At 37.9% G+C, this 19,098-nt stretch overlaps 1 protein-coding gene across 7 annotated transcripts in view; it reads right to left on the minus strand.

Annotated features, from left to right (window-relative positions):
• Nucleotides 1-19,098, minus strand: part of GPBP1 (GC-rich promoter binding protein 1) — a 76,807-nt gene that overhangs the window by 25,984 nt on the left and 31,725 nt on the right. For 5 of the 7 annotated variants that reach the window (XM_032336187.1, XM_032336186.1, XM_032336190.1 and 2 more), the window contains exons 3-7: nt 18,764-18,883; nt 5,832-5,955; nt 5,479-5,702; nt 1,317-1,383; nt 205-264 (exon numbers count right to left, since the gene is read on the minus strand). In XM_032336187.1, coding sequence (XP_032192078.1) covers nt 205-264; nt 1,317-1,383; nt 5,479-5,702; nt 5,832-5,955; nt 18,764-18,826 — 538 coding nt within the window. In that variant the 5' untranslated portion in view covers nt 18,827-18,883. The remainder of the gene's footprint in view (nt 1-204; nt 265-1,316; nt 1,384-5,478; nt 5,703-5,831; nt 5,956-18,763; nt 18,884-19,098) is intronic. The other 2 variants (XM_032336189.1, XM_032336191.1) reach the window with 1 other exon arrangement.

The following is a 19,098-nucleotide window of genomic DNA, read 5'->3' on the forward strand; positions in this document are numbered from 1 at the left end:
TTAACCAAGGATCAGTACCAATCGTATCTACAGGTAGTTTTATATGACAAATGCTCACTGACATTGATTTTTTATTTACTTTCATTCTAATCAAATCCAAATTATTCCTAATTTCTTAGAGATTCTATTTAACACCTTCCAGGTGGTTCTATATTCTTAAGCAATCAGCTGTTCCCAGAAAAACTGAATAATAAGGAAACATACCTAAGAGAGGAGCTTGGGAGATTTTTTTGGTTGGGTATGTGTGTGTCTGGGCGTGTAGGCCTGGGGAGAGTGGTAGAAATACTAATTTGCAATACAGAAAAAACAATGCCATTCACATGGTTCTAACAGTGTCCTGCCACCCCCACCCCCACCCTCAAAAAGCCCTTAAATAAATCGGGAGATTAAAAGAAAACAAAGTAACTCCCCAGAGTATCACCCCATAAATACAATAAAGAACAGCAGAGGAAGTGGCAAAGTTTAAAATAATGCCTTCGTCATTAGGACTAGTATGCTATCACAAGCCACAATCCTTTTGTTTTGGTAAGTTGATAATTTTCAATAGGAAAATACAAATGAACATGTGTATAAGTTCCAAAGTGGATTCATCACCTTTGAATTTGGCATCAAATAATTAATTTTTCAGGTATCAAATCTTCGTATTTAAAATTTTTCCATTATTTTAAACTTCACTTGAATCTTTAAAAAGCTGTCTGATTTATACTATGAGTGCAGTTTAATCTTCTTTAAGATGCTATCAAATTAAACTCAGCAGTTTTAATGAAAAGGGAGTTATTACCCAAAAAATGTCATTAAGCTTTGACAATCAAAAAGGCAAATAATTTCAAACACAGATTAGTTCCATAGGCAAATTTATACAATTATTTAATACTCTCTATGTATAACCATTTTCTTAAGTAAAAAGATTAATTTTATGTCACACGATTAGAAGTACTTATCTTTCCAGTTAAGTAAGTTTTCAACTGCGAAAAACTAAAAATTAATTTAAACTAAGTTTTTGTTTCCTTAGATTATCAGGCTGCTCTTGAAATGACATTGATTACATTAACTTACAACCCTTAAAAAGAAAAACTAAACTCACGAGTATACTTAATGGTACTAATATGTGCAAATCAAGTATTTCAAATCAAACTCTTTCTATCCCAGTATCTTGTTTGTAAAAGATTAAGTGCTACCTTTTTATGTAGCTGAGCACTCAAAAACATATTTAAAAGAGTAAATTAATTCCAGGCTATATATTTTTAAAAACAGAAAAAAGTAGAACCTACAAGTAACATTTTATACCCCTCAAAGATAGATTAAAAATCACTTACCCCATACACCTGCAGCTAAAGATTTATTCTGATTTGGTTCTCTCTCATATTCAGGATTTAAAGACGGCTGAAAGAAATCAGAAAAAAAAGAATAAAACAAAGAGTCACAATGCCCACATTTTCTTTTTTTAAGACTTTATTTATTTACTTATTTATTTGACAGAGACACTGCAAGAGAGAGAACACAAGCAGGGGAAGTGAGAGAGGGAGAAGCAGGCTTCCTGCTGAGCAGGACACTGAAGACACTTACAGACTGAGCCACCCAGGCGCCCCTCTGACCACATATTTTAAAATTAAACCTTTTAGGGGCACCTGGGTGGCCAGCTGGTTAAACATCTGCATTGGGCTCAGGTCATGATCCCAGGGTTCTGGGATCAGACCTATGTTAGGATCCCACAGGGAGCCTGCCACCCCCAGCTTGGGCACGCACACACTGTCAAATAAATAAATCTTTAAAAAAATAAATAAATAAACCTTTTAAAAGTAATCTCAAAACCATACTGAAGGGGCACCTGGGTGGCTCAACTGGCTGAGCAACCAACTCAGTTTCAACTTAGGTCATGATCTCATGGGCCCCAGGATGGAGCCCCACGAGGGTCCTAGCACGCACTTAGCAAGGAAGTCTGCTTGAGATTCTACCCACCCCAGTCACTCCCCCTCTCAGGCACACACTCAGCACATTCTCTCACATAAATTAATTAAAAAAACAACAACAACAACCACACACACCTGGTATGCACAATCAACACTTAACTATTAAAAGACTATTCATAAACCTTACTTCCAACTTATTCTGCTAACCATCAGAATGTTACTATCCTCACTTCTAGAGGGCAAACAAATACTCTTAACCTTGGGGCACCTGGGTGGCTCAGTCAGTTAAGTGGCTACCTTCTGTTTGGGTCATGATCCCAGGGTCCTGAGGTCAAGCCCCGCACTGGGCTCCCTCCTGCTCCCTCTTCCCTCTGGCTTGTTCTCTCTCTTCCTCTCTCTCAAATAAAGTATTTTTAAAAATAAATACATAAATATTCTTATCCTCAACTATCTGAAAAAAAATGTGAATTAAAACAAACAAACAAACAAACAAAAAAAAACAGAGCAAAACATAAGACAATGTCGTCTTTGCACCAACTAGAAAAATTATCCTCTCAGCCTAAGATTAAGAGCAAGGAAGAGAAAAATCATACTACTCACTCCCCAACAGTTGTTAGGTTTTCACTGCTGGATGCACTAGTTAACACACTCAAAGTACAAATTTTTATTTCGACAAGTAATTCACAGGGTATTAAAAAACTGAGTTGAGCAATAAATGTGCTCTCTAAAACTAATTTCAGAATCCTAAATTTCCAGTCAGATATTTTCCATATTACCCAGCAACACAGGCTGCCTTAAAGGTACTTAACATGCTGAATAAAAGGAATCCTAATGTGTTTTACTTACCCACAAAAGTGAACTATTAACACTGTTGACATTACTGTAAAGTCCCAAAAAAGTATGCATGCATACGAGTATGATTTCTCGATACAAACTAAGTAAGGTATCAAAAGACTTTGTTGGAAGCTATAGGTGATTTCTAGAAAATACAGCATTAGAAATTACACTGTAAGTCTATCTATCTTCAGGGCTGGGATCACCATCTCAGAAGTGGGGGGGAGACAGTAATGGCAGCAACAAGGTTTCACTGGATGCTTGTTGTGTGTCACAACCCTGTTTTTCAGTGATTTACTGCATTATTCATTTAACCTCCGTAACACTGAGAGCATACTATGACCACTCCTTGTTTGTTTATATTATAAAAATTCTACCTTATGGAAAAAATGAACCACCAAAATGGGAAGGCATAGCAATTCCAAAGTTAGTTCACTTACAGGACCTTTGAGTATTATTTTGTTGTTCTCTTTCTCTCACTACTCCCCTGCCCAAATCCAATCTATCAAATTCTTTGACTTGCTTGTACCCTCCACCCAAACTACCATCAAAACATAACCAAAATATTATTTTCATTAATCATAGCTGCCCAAGTCAAGCCATCAACAACCACTTCTTAACTGGTCTCCCTGCTCTCCCTGTAATCCATTCAAGATCCAATAACTGAAAGTCTTCTAAAAAATTAAAATGAGATCAAATGATTTTCTTCCAAAAGGGCTTCCTCCTACTGCATCTGTAATTAAACACTAAGTCCTTACCTTTATCTGCCAAAGTCCTAATCAATCAAAACCTCTTGCTACCTCTCTAACCTGGTTTAATAATCACTATCCATTACTGACCTAACTTTTATCCCTTAAACATTACAAGCTCGCTCCCAACCTTAGTTAGGCCTCTGCACTAATTCTTCCTCTTCCTTCCAGTTTTAACAAAGCTCACTCCTTAACAAGTATATCCCAGTTTAAATGTCACTTCCCTAGAGAAACCTCTCCTGACCTCCCAAGTAGCCACCCAGTCACTTCTTACCTAAATTCTCTGCAAAATACTAATTACTTCTTTTTATGTCATGAATGTATCTAACAGAATAGAAATTCAGTGAGATTAAGTAAGCACTTTACTACCTTGTTCTATGTATTGACAGCTGGATTCACAGAGACACTCAAATAGATACAGAATGAAAAATGAGTGTATATACAGAAAAATAAATTACCAGGGATGAACCACAAAAAATACTAGATAAATAAGATTTTACACTAGATCAATTTTTTACACAACTGGAGGAGGACAGTGTTTAGATAGCCACCCACACAGTGAGACTTAAAAATAAGGAAAAATTAAGAAAATTGTTTCTGCATAGTTTGTACTTTTTTTTTTTTTAAGATTTTATTTTAGAGAGAGAGAGAGAGAGAGAGAGAGCGTGCACTAGCCAGGGGAGGGGCAGAGAAACAGGCTCCCCACCAAGCAGGGAACCCAAAGTGGGACTTGATCCCAGGACTCTGGGATCATGGACCTGCACCAAAGACAGACGCATAACAAGTCTGTTAAGTCACCCAGGCATCCAGTTCATACTTGTTTTTAAGAGTGGAGTTAACATTTCTTGCGATTTGTTTTGTTTTGTTTTTTGTTTTCAAGATTTTAGAGAGAGCAAGCGCGGGCAGAGGAAGAGGAAGAGAGAAAAGCACAGTCCCCACTAAGCAGGCACACCAACGTGGGGCTCGATTCCAGGACCCTGGAAATATGACCCAGGCTGAAGACAGATGCTCAACCGCTCAACCTCAATCGACGGAGCCACCCAGGCACCCCAAGAGTAGAGTTAACATTTCTAATTATATCGAACCTAGGTCAACAATTAGTTTGCCTTCTCTGACTACTAATAAACTTTGGAATATTGTACTTGAAAGATAAGGAGAGTTATCGCAGAATTAGCTTAAGAGCAATGTATGAATAATCAAGTATTATTTAAAAAGAGAGAATCTGAACAAAACATACTGGTAAAATATTCTTTTCAGGGTACCTGGGTGGCTCAGTGGGTTAAAGCCTCTGCCTCCGGCTCAGGTCAAGATCCCAGGGTTCTAGGATCGAAGCCCGCATCAGGCTCTCTGCTCAGCGGGGAGCCTGCTTCCCTTCCTCCTTCTCTCTGCCTGCCTCTCTGCCTACTTGTGATCTCTGTCTATCAAATAAAATCTTTAAAAAAAGAAAAAAAATTCTTTCCAAAAGCTTAAAAGTGTTTTAGAAATGAAAGTTTTTAAAAGATCTTGCCATAAGACACAACACAGGAAAGTAGGAAGAGAAAGTGGAAAATTATATAAACAAAGAGCCTCACAAAGGTAAGGATTAAAAATAATTGAACCTGGGGGGGAGGGAGGGGGGACAGGCAAGCTGGGTGGCTCTGTCAATTGAGTATCTGACTCTTAAATTTCAGCTCAGATAATTTATCCCAGGGTCATAAGATCCAGCCCCGCAACAAACTCACAGTCTACAGGGAATCCACTTGAGATTTTCTCCCCTCAGCCCTTCACCTGCTCCTACTCAAGCATGCATGCACCCACCCACTCTAGAATAAATAAATCTTTAATAAATAAATAAAAACTTAAAAATAAAAAAAAATAATAATTGAACCTGTCTGGTGTGATTTCTATGAAGAATGAACCATAATGACAAAATCTCATGAGAAAGCCTTGAGACTAAAATGGCACTTGTGGAAACCTCGTTTGTATTAAAACTACAAGAAACTTACAAAATCCTCAGCCTCAAACTGTTTGCGTTCTCTCTTGTCTTCTTTCCGCCCTGTTTCGTTGTCAGGTATGCTGTTTTCATGTAGTCCTTGGCTTTTTCCAGAATGGAAAATACTGCTACGAGAACGGGAACTTCCACCATGGTATCCCCCTCGATGATTTATGTTTTCAGTACCATTTCTTCCATGCATCCGCCATCCATTTTTTTCTTTCCTTCCAAAATTACCTTTATTTAATAATGGTAAAGTATTATAAATTCAAAGATGGTTTTGCTTAAATATTGAATCAATATCAACACTCTTAAAAGAACATGAAGAAAATTATCCTTAAACTTTTATTTCTTAGCAAATTTTACCTCCATTAGGACGTCCAATACCAGAATCAAAGCCATCTGAAGAGTTGTGTCGTCGACGATTCACATCATAACGATTTTCTGTCCATGAAAAGTTTTCAGAATGCTTCTCAAAATTTATTGACGACTGAAACAAAGTAAGCCCACAGGTGAACATACATACAGAACCTGGCTTAATTTATTTCCAAAATTCTAAATGGTTAAGAACATTCTGTAGTTACTTTCAATTTACATAACTGGTAACTTATTAAGATAGATTCCATTGCTGGTTTATTTTGTCTAATGGAAATCATTCTGAAAGAGCTTAGCAACATCTACTTACCCAAAAACTTTAAAAATAAAATGCCACTCTAAGGGAAACAAGGCAAACATAGTGTACTTCTCTTATATAACAAAATGTAGAAACTCCATATCATATATTACTTGATTTAGATATAAATAGCTCAAGGTTTTCTTTAGTATCAGAAAGTTATGGCCAATGAAGCTAAAATTCTAAGTTCTTCAGATTTATTTCCAAACTCCTCTTCCCCAAAACAAATGTTTTTTAAAAATTACCAAATATTATATGGAGGAACCTAGCAGGCTCAGTCAGTGGAGTCATGGAGCATGCAACTCTTGATCTCAGGGTTCTAAGTTTGAGTCCCAGGCTGGATGGAGAAATTACTTATGAATAAAATCTTTAAAAAAATGTATAAAAACTATTTTTAGGGGCCCCTAGATGGCTTTGTTGGTTAAGCATCTGCCTTCAGCTCAGGTCATGATCTCAGGGTCCTGGGATCAAGCCCCACATTGTGGGGCCCCTGCTCAGCCGGATATCTGTCTGCTTCTCCCTCTGCCTCTCCCCCCTGCCCCTTGCTCATGCTCACTCACTCAAATAATCTTTTTTTTTTTCTTTTTAAGATTTTATATATTTGTCAGAGAGAGAGAGAGCACGAGGAAGCATGCACGCACACACCAGCTAGGGGAGCAGGAGGCAAAGAGAGAGGGAGAAGCAGGCTCCTTGATGGGCAAGCAGCCCAACCACACGGGGCTCAATTCCAGACCCTGGAATCACGATCCGAGCAAAGGAAGACACATTAACAGACTGAGCCACCCAGGTGCCCCTAAATAAAAGCTTTTAACAAAATAAGTAAATAAAAAACTATTTTTAAAAATTAGCTATCTATAAAAACCATAAAGTTTTTGTAACAACATTTTATAAAGGTTACTGTTCTTTCTCAGTATTAACCCATTAATCTGATAAGATCATAATCAAAACTTCGAACCTTTTCTTAAAGTGCCCTAACTCTGGGCTGGACTTATTTACAACCACCTCCAGGACGATGAGCAGAGTCTCTCCGTTGCAATGTAAACCCACTGCACATCACCATGTCATCCATCGGGCTCCTCCACACTGATACTGTGGAACCTGTTGATGCTGCTCCCGTACTGCCCCCAACCTCATCCTCATGCTGTTTTTTGTGCCATGAAAAATAAAGTCCCCTTGATTATTTCATATCTTCACCCAGTATCCATGAAACAGTAACAGGTTACTATGGTAGGCCTTCAAGTAGGGGTAAGATGAAAACCATTCACAGACCCCTAACAGTCTGAGTGGTGAGGATGTAACGCTAACAGAGCTTAATTTTCTGGAAAAAATAAATACAAGGGTCTCCAGGCTGCGTTAGGGCATAGGCAAAGACTCTCAAGATTCTGACAGCAACTGCTGTCATCCAAGTCATGAATGAAAGTAAGGGTCCCTCAAAGTAAGGGTCTACTCAACTGGCAAAGAGTAGAACTGAAACAAGGTATCCAAAAGTGCTTTAGGTTTGATAATTCTCCCAAGTAAAACACTGGGATTTTTTCTTAGGACAATGGGGTCCCATCTGAAAGGCAACATGGCTGTGGCTGCTAAGCCAATACAACTCCAAAGATTAAACAGAGGACAGCAATGAGGCTACAGAGTTTTACAAAGATTAAAAAGTCATCAGAAGAAAATTTGTTAAGGCTACGGTCTACCTGAAAACAAAACAAATGCAGAACCTAGCTTCTAGAGTGGAAGTGTTCTGTGCCCTTTATACTCCCTGGTCCCTCCCCTCCCCACTGTATCAACCTTAGCAACTTTGACGAGAATGTCAAGTATGCTGATATTTAAGGAAAGGGACAAACTTTTATAACTCTGTGAGAAACACATGCTCAAGTCATCATCTACCCACTCCCATGAGGAATGAGACAGTACTAAGCATGTGGTGCCTGAAAATATTGAGGAATATGGGAAAAAATATGTCAGCATGGTACATGAGGGCAGGAAAGGCCCTTCTGTGCTGAAGCCAGAAGGTACACAGAAGAAACAACATCAATCATGGGTTGAAGAATCAGAAGAGAAACAATATGCCTACAAACCATGCATGCAGTCCCCAAAGGAGTTATCTTCTCCACCCTGTACTTTCCCACATTCACAGATGAAGAAATCATGTAATCTCCCAAAAGCTTGGATTTTAATCCTGAAGTGCTTGTACAAAACTTCTCAGTCTGTGCTTCTTACTATAGTAAGAAAAGATGCCCCAATTTTTAAAGAAAATTCAGCAATCGGAAAGACAAATTTAAGTGATCCTGCAGGTGAGGCTTTTAGGGCAATTCAATGTACTATTGTTTTTGTGTTTTAACCTTGTACTAACTGTTACATACTTATACTGAAAATGCTCAAAATTCTTCCATTCAGGAAATACCACAGGATGATGGCTGATTCCTGTCCCCTTCCAGGTAGTCTAGCAAAAATACTATAGGCCCCCAGAAGGAAGAAGGGGGGGGTATCAGAGATATAGTTTGAAAATTTGATGAGTAGTGGAATATTCGGAGAGGCTATTTCCCAGTACAGCACTGCCATGTGCCTGCCACGTACACCCCTTTTTTAAAGGGCATATGGTTCCTGCCCTACTGAGCTCTTAAATGAAAGTGAACTCAAACTAAGAACAGAAAAGGGGGACCATTAGAGCTCTTGATCAAATGGAAAGTATTTGAGCATGCAGCTGACCTGGCCACTGAAACATCTGTTTTGTATGAAGTGGGAGCTGCCTTTTTGGGGGTAAACCTTATTCCCCTCCCTGACAGTATAACAAGCTCCTGGTTCAATAATGCTCTCAAATCATAGTCCCCTAAATGCCTAGGTCTGGTTCAGTGCCGATTCAACTGCATTAAAAGAGGAAAGAGAACAGTGTCCACTGGGTGGCAGCAGCCATCCCACTTCAACAACTCTGGAAGACCAAGTGGATCAGTGTCATAATGGGCTAAAAGAAAAATACAACACTGGCCTTAAGTTAAGTCTTAACCACCAGACATTTTATGTTTTTTCTGCCTCTTGGACTCTTGCCAATGTCCTAAGTCATCTCGTAGATCACCTGAAAACTAGAGACTAGCATAACAAAAGTAATTCTTTGGAATTATGAACTTTGAGGCTGCTGCTGCTGCCCAGAGAATCTGAATCACTCAGATGTTTACAGTTAAGATATGCTGGCATAAAGAACAACTAAAATTAGAATATTGCTTAAGTCCGTAGCATGCTACCTAAATCAATCATCACACCAGACATGTAGACCAGTCACAAAATAGACCACTTATTCTTCCTGATGTATAAGCCTTCCCTGCATGCTAACCAGTGAGCTGCCAAAAGTTGGTCCATTTGTCCCACTGTGAAGGAGCCCACATTATACAATACACATCAAACCTTTGATCACTTCTTGAAGCTATCAAAAGTGTTTCATCACTGTTGAAATTTTTTCAGGTTACAGTGTTGCTTTTGCAAGCTGACTGGCTAACTCTGGTCACATGACTGTGATCCTTGAAATTAATCCATGTCATTTTTTGGGACCATCAATATTCCACTAATAGTACATCTTTTATCATGAAGGTCAACCTGTAATGGGTCAATATTCAAATACTACTATTCAACATTCTACACCTCCTACTATCCGAACAGCAGAAATTGTCTGAACACTCAATTCAGAACAATCTGTAACTCTACATTCCTTAACTCTTCACTTTATTTTTTTTAAATATTTTATTTATTTGACAGAGACACAGCAAGAGAGGGAACACAAGCAGGGAGAGTGGGAGAGGGAGAAGCAGGCTTCCTGTTGAGCAGGGTGCGGGAATACAGGGCTTGATCCCAGGACCCTGGGATCATGACCTGAGCTGAAGGCAGGTGCTTACTGACTGAGCTACCCAGGCACCCCTCTTCACACATTTTAATGAGACACTCTGGTCAACGAATGCAGCATACCCAAAGAGATCATCTCTCCTTAGCCACTTCTTAGGTAGTGGTTAGGATTAAAAAATTTTTTTAGAAAGTGAAGTTATGAATTATACAGACCTATTTTTGAAATACCAGAATTTTGCCTTGATTATCTCCTGACATGATGTTTCTTCCCCCTAAGAGAAACTGCAGGCCAAGCTACCTCTCAAAGTGATGGTTTGGCCGAAAAGAAACAATGAATTCAATCTGGTTTGGGCATCTGGATTCGCTTTTTGGTGGGACATGGTCCTATATAGGAAAATAGTGACCATTTGCTTCAGTACACTTCTCACCAAGTACTCAGTACAGTGTCCAATGTGGACTAGGGTGAGTATTATAATTGGTCCCTGCAGTTATGTAAAAATGTCCTTATTCCACTTGGATCCAGCTCTTCCAGATAAAAAATCTGGGTGTGAGTACGGAATTTTTCTTTAAGTGAAGTCAGCTATCCAAATAAAATACACCAAATTCATGGGTATAGAAAGAAAAAACTCTAGCATAGAGGGAACATCTTTGACTCCAGAAAGTACAGGAAGTAAAGAGACAATGCTCTATCTCCTAGAACCAGCACCACTGCCTGAATCATACAGAAGGTGGAGAAAACACTGATCCACTGCTAAACGTGCCATCCTCATATACTCTGAAATCGGAAAAATTCATGTGACCATAAACAGTCCCTAACTATTCTCCTGTGCTTGATGTCAAGAGCAGCTCCTGAATGTGAATGTGTAAAAACACCTAAACCAGCACAACCAGGGGGCAACTGGGTAGCTTAGTCAGTGAAGCATCTGCCTTCAGCTCAGGTCATGATCCCAGGGTCCTGGGACTGAGCCCTGCAACAGGCTCTCTGTTCAATAGGGAGCCTGCCTCTCCCTCACCCTCTGCCTGCCACTCCCCTTGCTTGTACTCTCTGTCAAATAAATAAATAAAATCTTTAAAAAAGCAAAACCAAACAAAACAGCACAACCTGAGTGCATTCTGAATGATAAAAATTCATGATTCTCCTAACACCTGACCGGTCTAGTTATGCTATATATGGCAAATGATGCTGCAAGTAATGGCTAAATTCTTGAATCCATGATTCTTGACCAAACTAATCTAATAGTAATCCAAATCATGTAATCAAATAATCAAATAATATGTAAATAATATCAAAATGTAATCCAAATCAAATAATAGTAATCCAAATCAACAAATCCCTAACTAAAATGAGCTGTGCCCCTTCAGGCGCAATGTTTTTATGTGTGGGGAAAATAAGCCACAGGCTAGCTTCTAGGAGGTTGAGAGCTGGTTTTTGGCCCATCTATTGTCCTTATAATTGTAGGTTAATGATACCAAAAATCAGGTCAGTATAAACTCTCTTGAGTGGATTTCAATTGGTAACAGAGAAGCCTTAGACCACACACTGGCTGGCTGGAAGAAAAACAAAACAAAACAAAACAAAGAAACACCTACCTGTCCCCTCTAGGATCTGCTCACCACCAGCTAGATCCTGGCCTTACCCTGCTATTTGGGATGTTAACAGAAGCCTTAATTAAATGCTATATGAAACAATTAATTGCATTTGATTTTAGCCTTGGTTAGAATAATCAATTAAATGGATTTGGTTTTAGCCTTGGTCAGAATAATCAAAGTGGCTGACAGAGTGGTATAATCATATGAAAATCCAAGTTTGGCCAAGAACATGTAGGGCTGATGGGTTCATTGTTGGGACAGGCAAACCATCAGGGGCCCTGAGCATTTTTTTCCAGTCTTCTTATATGCCAAGAATGTAAGGCCTTCACTGCTCTTTGTATGGCCCATTTCTCAGGTTTATGTCTGCAGTGAGCAACGTTTGAAGGATTATAGGTAATATCCTTCTCTGGGACAAAAAGCAGGCTTATTACAAATGCAGTAGATTTCCCCATGCAGCACCAAGTGTGGCATCCACCTGGACCCTTCCATGTCAACTACCAAAGGTTTGGGGGCGGGGCATGAAAAACCAACATCATGCTTATTCTGCTTGTCATGCTATTAAGTAATGAAGTTCTTGGCCCTTGATCCAGGAGTCTCATGTCTCCTGCCAGCATCTATGTTGGCTTGGTAGACCCTTCAGACACACAATAATGTAAGAATAAGAAATAAGGCTAAAAAGGTAGATCTGTAACAAAGACTTAATAATAAAGCTTTTTATTATTTTTTTAAGTAAACACTATGCCCCATCTGGGGCTTGAACTCACAATCCTAAGATTAAGAATCCCATGCTCTACCAACTGAGCCAGCCACACACCCCAGTAATAAAGCTATCACTTAGAGGCACTCGGCTGGCTCATTGGTTGGAGCTTAAGACCCATGCTGGATATAGAGTTTACTTAATAAAAAATAAATTAAGTAAGTAAGTATTATTTAAAACAGCCAACAAGTACTACAGAATACTTGAATACACCCAATGAATTATATATGCAAAACCAAAAACACTGTAACTTTAAAGATGTTAAAAATGATGTATGTGCATACATATATGTAATACATATATACATGTATAGAGAGGTATATTGTCCTGATGTGAAAAGAAAAGGAATCCAAAAGAAGTAACGAAGATACAAAGTGGCGTTTCACAGAAATGTAATTTGATGTTCAAGAAAGAGTGAAAACACACTTTATGACAAAGATTGGCAAAAAAGTTGACTGTGATAATTTAACAAAGTTTTGGCAAGCATTTAAAGAGAATAGTTATATGGAGCATTCAGGAGTATAAGTCAGTACACCATGTAGATGAAGAATTTAGCAATATCTAACGAAGTCCCAGCAATTTTTTTTTTCTCAATCTACATTGGGGACTTCTGCTGAAACTGTTGTCTACAAACAAGCAAAATCAACATCACTTTGAAGACTGTTATAACTTGGGCCCTCTCCAAGAACTAATGAAATAAGAATCTGCACTTTAACAAAATTCCCAGATTATTTTCTTTTTTTTTTTTTAAGATTTTATTTATTTATTTGACAGAGAGGTAGAGAGCACAAGTAAGCAGAGCAGCAGGCAGAGGGAGAGAGAGAAGCAGGCTCTCTGCTGAACAGGAAGCCCGATGTGGGGCTCGATCCCAGGACCCTGGAACCATGGCCTGAGCCGAAGGCAGCTGCTTAACCAACTGAGCCACGCAGGCGCCCCCCCAGATTATTTTCTTATCCATTAAAGTGTGAGGAGCAGTGGCCTAAAAAATTATTACCCATGTGTCAGGGAGATATATCATAAGAATATTCAGTGCAAAATTTCTCTATAGTAGCCAAAACTTTAATATTATAAACAATCTAAACTTAAATGAACAAATAAAATGTAGTACAGATAAACAAAACAGGATACCACAGAGGTTTTTTGTTTTTGTTTTTACCACACAGAGTTTTAAGATGGTTACAGAGCTTACATTTGTGGATATCAACATGGGGCAAGAAAATCTCAAAGACACAATGAATGTAAAAGATAAAACATACGAAACATTACTATTTAACATTCACAAATGTAGTTATAAGAACACATACCCTGAGAATACCTCCGGGGAAAAATGAAGAGAAAGGACTGTGAAGAAATAAGACACTAGACTTCAATATATACATAATGCTTTACCTCCAGAAGAAATAAAAGCTAATATAGAAGAATGTTAAGGTAGGACTGTCTTGATGTTTAATAAGCATTCACTTAATTATAATCTATCCTTTGTAGGTTTCATTAAAACTTTCAACAAGGTTTTGTAAAGAATCATCAAAACATGTTGAGAACTGCTGAATCACTACACTGTACACCTGAAACTAATTTAACAATGTATATTAACTATACTGGAGTAGAAATCAAAAACTTTAAAAAAAATTTACCAAAACAAATAAGCAAATTACAAATTACCAAAGCAAATATATTTGCAATATATACAGCAAACAAATGTCCCAATGTGAAAAGAGCTATTATGAAATCACTAAGAAACAGATTACATGACAAGCAGTTCTTAAGAAACCTAACACCAAAATATACTCAACCATTATTTAAAAATGCAAAATAATTAAGTACCATTTGTCATCTAACTGCATAGATGAAAAAATGTGAAAACATCCAGTACTGCCGAAACTGAGAACATGAGCCCCCTCCTAAAATTCTGATGGGATTATAAATATGTATAACTTTTTTTTTTTTTTTTTTTAAGTAGGAGCCCAACCTAGAGCATGAACTCAGGACCTGGAGATCAAGACCTGAACTGAAATCAAGAGTAGGACACTTAACCAACTAAACTACCCAGGCACCCCAATACAACCTTTCTGAGAGCTATTAGACATTACCTACCAAAATGTACAAATCCTCTTATCCACTGATTCTAAGAATTTATCCTACAAAAGTATTCAAGAGATGCATGTACAATCCTGCAGCTTAGTCCATTAACTGGTAAACTAAATAATCCATGTAGATCCACTCAATAAAAGATTACACATGCTGTATGCAGTGTAAAAGATTACACAGATCTGTATGCAGTGATGATAGATACTGGAGATGCCATCTCTAAAGTGAAAAAAAATTTCATTATCCAAACCAGGATAAAAATACATTCTGTTGTATGCATAAAAGCATCCTAATATTCACTTCTGAAAATCAATCTACTACCTAACAGTTGAGGAAAAAAATTTATTAAATTGATAAACATTAATGTCAGGCACACATGGATTCCTATCCTAGCTCCAGCACTTTGGAGCATATTACTTACCTCTCTCAACCTCAGTTCCCACCTTTGTATATGGGAGACAGAAAACAAGAATTTACCTCTTGTGTTTTTTGTTAGCATTCACATGAACGGTTTTATACAATCACTGGTACATGATGACTCAAAAAAACAGATTATTACCATGAGCAAGAAAGAGACCCTCTCTCTATTCCTTTATCGTCTTTATCCCTTTACATAATTAAAATCTTTTTCTGGATTCCTTTAAAAAATAATTTAGCATTTTTTCTTGGATGCCCACAGTATGAATCTCTAGTTAACAAAAATTCTATGTGTAGTAAACAAGAAATTTCAATGAACTCCACTACCAGTGCTGACTGAATTTTCAGATCTTCTCTTAGCCTGGACTTTAAATACACTTTTTCAAAGCAAGCCAACACTGTTTAAACATTATTTTTTTAAAATTTGGGAAAATATCAATTACTATTTTTTAGATGTTACCTTGAAAGAATCCATAATGCACTAATGCTACACTCTAGCCATAAAGGTAATTACAGAATATTGACTATGAGTATGAATTTACTGTAGTGGAATGTCATCATAACAAGTCTGTATTCCTTTGTACTTAAAAAGAATAAAAATTTCTGTATCTTCTATGTCGTACCACACCCATATTTGCTCTTTTAGTATCACGCCCCTGGAATCAACCACCTCCCCCCTCCCTTTTTTTTCCTAAGTAGGCTCCACACAACCGACGTGGTTGGTGCTTGAGTTCACTACCCCAAGACCAAGAGTTACAAGCTTTTCCAAATAAGCTGCAGGTGTCCCAGGAATCGTCCTTCTTCTAACAATACTATAAAAGGATACCTCAACATGATACCTCAACCCGATTACAAGAATCGATTTATCACCCTTCCGAGGGTAAGATGGCCAGAAGGAGAAACATCTAAAATGAGGTATTTAAACTTTTCCAGTACCTACAACCATTTCAGTTCAGTACTGCTTCAATAATAAAAATGTTATTACCCAAAATGCAACTGACAATCAAAGGATGATAGTATCAGTAGCAATTTACATTTTCTAATAGACTTATTTTTTTAAGATTTTATTTTTAAAAATAAATATTTTATTTCTTTATTTGAGAGAAAGAGAGAGAGATAACAAGTAGGCAGAGAGGTAGTCAGAGAGAGGGGGAAGCAGGCTCCCTGCTGAGCAGAGAGCCCATCAGGGCTCAGCCCCAGGACTCTTGAGATCATGACCTGAGCCAAAGGCTTTACCCACTGAGCAACCCAGGAGCCCCTCTACTAGATTTAAATAGAAGACCACACAAGAAAATATCAGATACCTATGTGTATACAAAATATTATGTAAAGTATACTTTTTTAAAAAAAGATTGTATTTATTTGACAGAGATTACATGTAGGCAGGGAGGCAGGCAGAAAGAGAGGGAGAAACAGGTTCCCTGCTGAACAGAGAGCCCGATGTAGGGCTCGATCCCAGGACCCTGAGATCATTACCTGAGCTGAAGGCAGAAACTTAACCCACTAAGCCCCTAAGCCACCCAGGCGCCCCTAAAATTTACTTTTTATTAGCTAATAGCTCAAATGTCAATGCCCTATGCCGCATATAATCAACCACATGCAGTTTAAAATTTCACCACATGATGGGGCTAAAATTCTACACACCTCAGAAAACTACTAAAGTGTACTTCTAAAAGTATTTTTACTTTTTATTGCAAGTCCTCATATCTTCGAACAATAAATAAAAACTTCCATTACACTGAAATAGAGAACCCCACGGTAAATTAATGTCTGTTCCATTTATTCAGGTAAGATTAAAAGGGCCCTAATAGAAAACAAAAGGTTAATTATGAATGAGAACCTATGAATAGTAATTTGGAGACATGAAAGGTTAAGAAGGAAGGTGTAAGAAGTTATTACTAAAAAGTCTGTATTTATCAAAATTACATTGGGTAAGGTCTAAAGAAAGAATTTCAAGTACTGTTAGTTAAGAGTTCAAATAAATACCATTTCCTGTAGGTAATTCAGAACAGATCAGAACAGATTTAGAGGTGGCAATCCCAATTCTCAAAATCATCATTCATGAAGACCTACATCCAGATCAAGGGTCACATTCTGGAAATAAGGATTTCATCACATAAACAGTTAATCTTAAATCAAGAGTACATCTTAATCAACCTCAGATTAACATCTGAATGAAGACAAAAATTATTCTCAATCTTGTGTTTTGTAACCAACTTTCCATGTATTGCTAATTTTTTATCAATCCACTTGAAAATGAAAACAACTCATACCTATTTCAAATAAAGTAGACAGAAAGAAAAAGAGAGGCAGGTAGCAGGAAACTCATTTAAGTCAAGCTCTTAAGTAGGCCTGAAAAAAAAAAAAAAAGCCTGCTAGAGGGCTGGATTAGAGCAGCTTGGTTTACAAGGAAATCAGGAAGGGGAAGTAAATTGCAAAGACCTACACCTCAGGGGAAAAGGAGCAACCAGAGAAACTCTAAGAAGTGATCTCAGTTTAATCAATTTAAGTCATCATTTTCGAACAATTGCAAATCCCACTGCACAGGCTATGAAATGAGATATTTAATCATTTGACAGCATTCCAAAATGAGTTCTATGTAAAGAGTACAGAGTAAGAAATACATCCTGGATTCTAGTTTAGGCTCACAGTAATTCTATGAAAAACAGGCAAGTCAATTAACCTTCCAGAGAATCCATCTGTACAAAATTATGGGCCAAAACTTGGGCCAATTTATTATGATGTGACAAATCCTTACTGGGGAAGGACTTTCCAAATTATAAAAATTGTTCTTTTAAGGGTGCCTGGGTGGCTCAATGGGTTAAGCCGCTGCCTTTGGCTCAGGTCATGATCTCAGGGTCCTGGGACTGAGTCCCGCATCAGGCTCTCTGCTCAGCAGGGAGTCGGCTTCCTCCTCTCTCTGCCTACTTGTGATCTCTGCCAAATAAATAAATTTAAAAAAAAAAAAAAGTTGTTTTTAACAAGTTTTTTCTTAAGAACTGCCTATACCCACAAAAGATCCTAAATGAACTCTTTAGCATGGTAAAGCATGATTAACAGGCAAACAGATTAGGACACCTGGCTGGCTCAGTCAGTTAAACTGCTGCCTTCGGCTCAGGTCATGATCAGAGAGCCCTGGGATCAAGTCCCGCACCGGGCTCCTTGCTCAGTGGAGAGCCTGCTTCTCTCTTGCCTCTGCCTGCCACCCTGCCTGCTTGCGTGGGCTCGCACTCTCTCTCTGACAAATAAGTAAATAAAGTCTATTTAAACAAACAAACAAACAAAAAACAGGTAAACATAATCAAGACTCCCTTGATTCCTCTGCGCTATGGAAAAAACAAAGTCAAAGACAGCTATTAAGCCAGTTACATTGAGTCTAACCGGTTCAAGGTCTCTCTGTCTTACCAAGTCTTTAAGTGGAAGATAACTGCAATGCTTAGCAAGTCTTACACAAACTACTGCTTTTATTTTCAAGTAAAATGAACATTTATTAGATTACTGAGGATGATTTATAACAATGTTGCAAAGTTTTCATCACTCTTGAAATTTTAGTGATGTGCCATTCAACGTCTTATTTGTCTGAAAAGGAAATCTTCTGGGTAGAAGCAAAGACCTCAAAAACCCTTGGAATTTTCTTTTCATGTATTACCTACAGAACAGGAAGTAAACCAAGTTATCTAAGAATGGTATAAAGTTAAGATGCAATGTATCTAACAGGTTTGCCTTGGTTTTGCATCAAAATGTGTGGAACTCGGTTAGTACAGAAGACAACTGAAATAAATGGTACAGTACGGTGATGGAAAAAGTCACTTTTATAACTTAAATAACTTAGATGATAATACAAGAAAATTTTCTCCACAAAAATATTAAGGCTTCTTGTTTCAACTACATTTGTGTACAAGAACAAATGAGAAGCAGACACAAAGACAAAAATACAAGAAGGAATACCTTTGTTGATGATGGTGGAGTAGGAAAATTAAGCCAGGCTGGAGCAAAGTCATGCTGCGCCATTTAGGTCCAGTCTCTCCAACTCAGTGAAACAAGGCTTCAACACCTCATGGCAAGTCCCTGTCATATAAAAATGCAAAGAAATTAGACCTGGAGCTCCTTGCCAAAATTATCTTCTCATGCTCTATCTCTTCTAAATGACAATGATTTTACTACTCTAAGATTCCAATTATAATGAAATTCTAAAATAGGCAAAAACAGAACAAAAACTAAATCACTGGAGTGCACAAGGAGGGGAGAGGGCCTGTGGGCTAGGGGTATGAATGCAAAGGGAA

Source organism: Mustela erminea, chromosome 3, assembly GCF_009829155.1.
Source record: "Mustela erminea isolate mMusErm1 chromosome 3, mMusErm1.Pri, whole genome shotgun sequence".
In the NCBI taxonomy this organism is placed as follows: domain Eukaryota; kingdom Metazoa; phylum Chordata; class Mammalia; order Carnivora; family Mustelidae; genus Mustela; species Mustela erminea.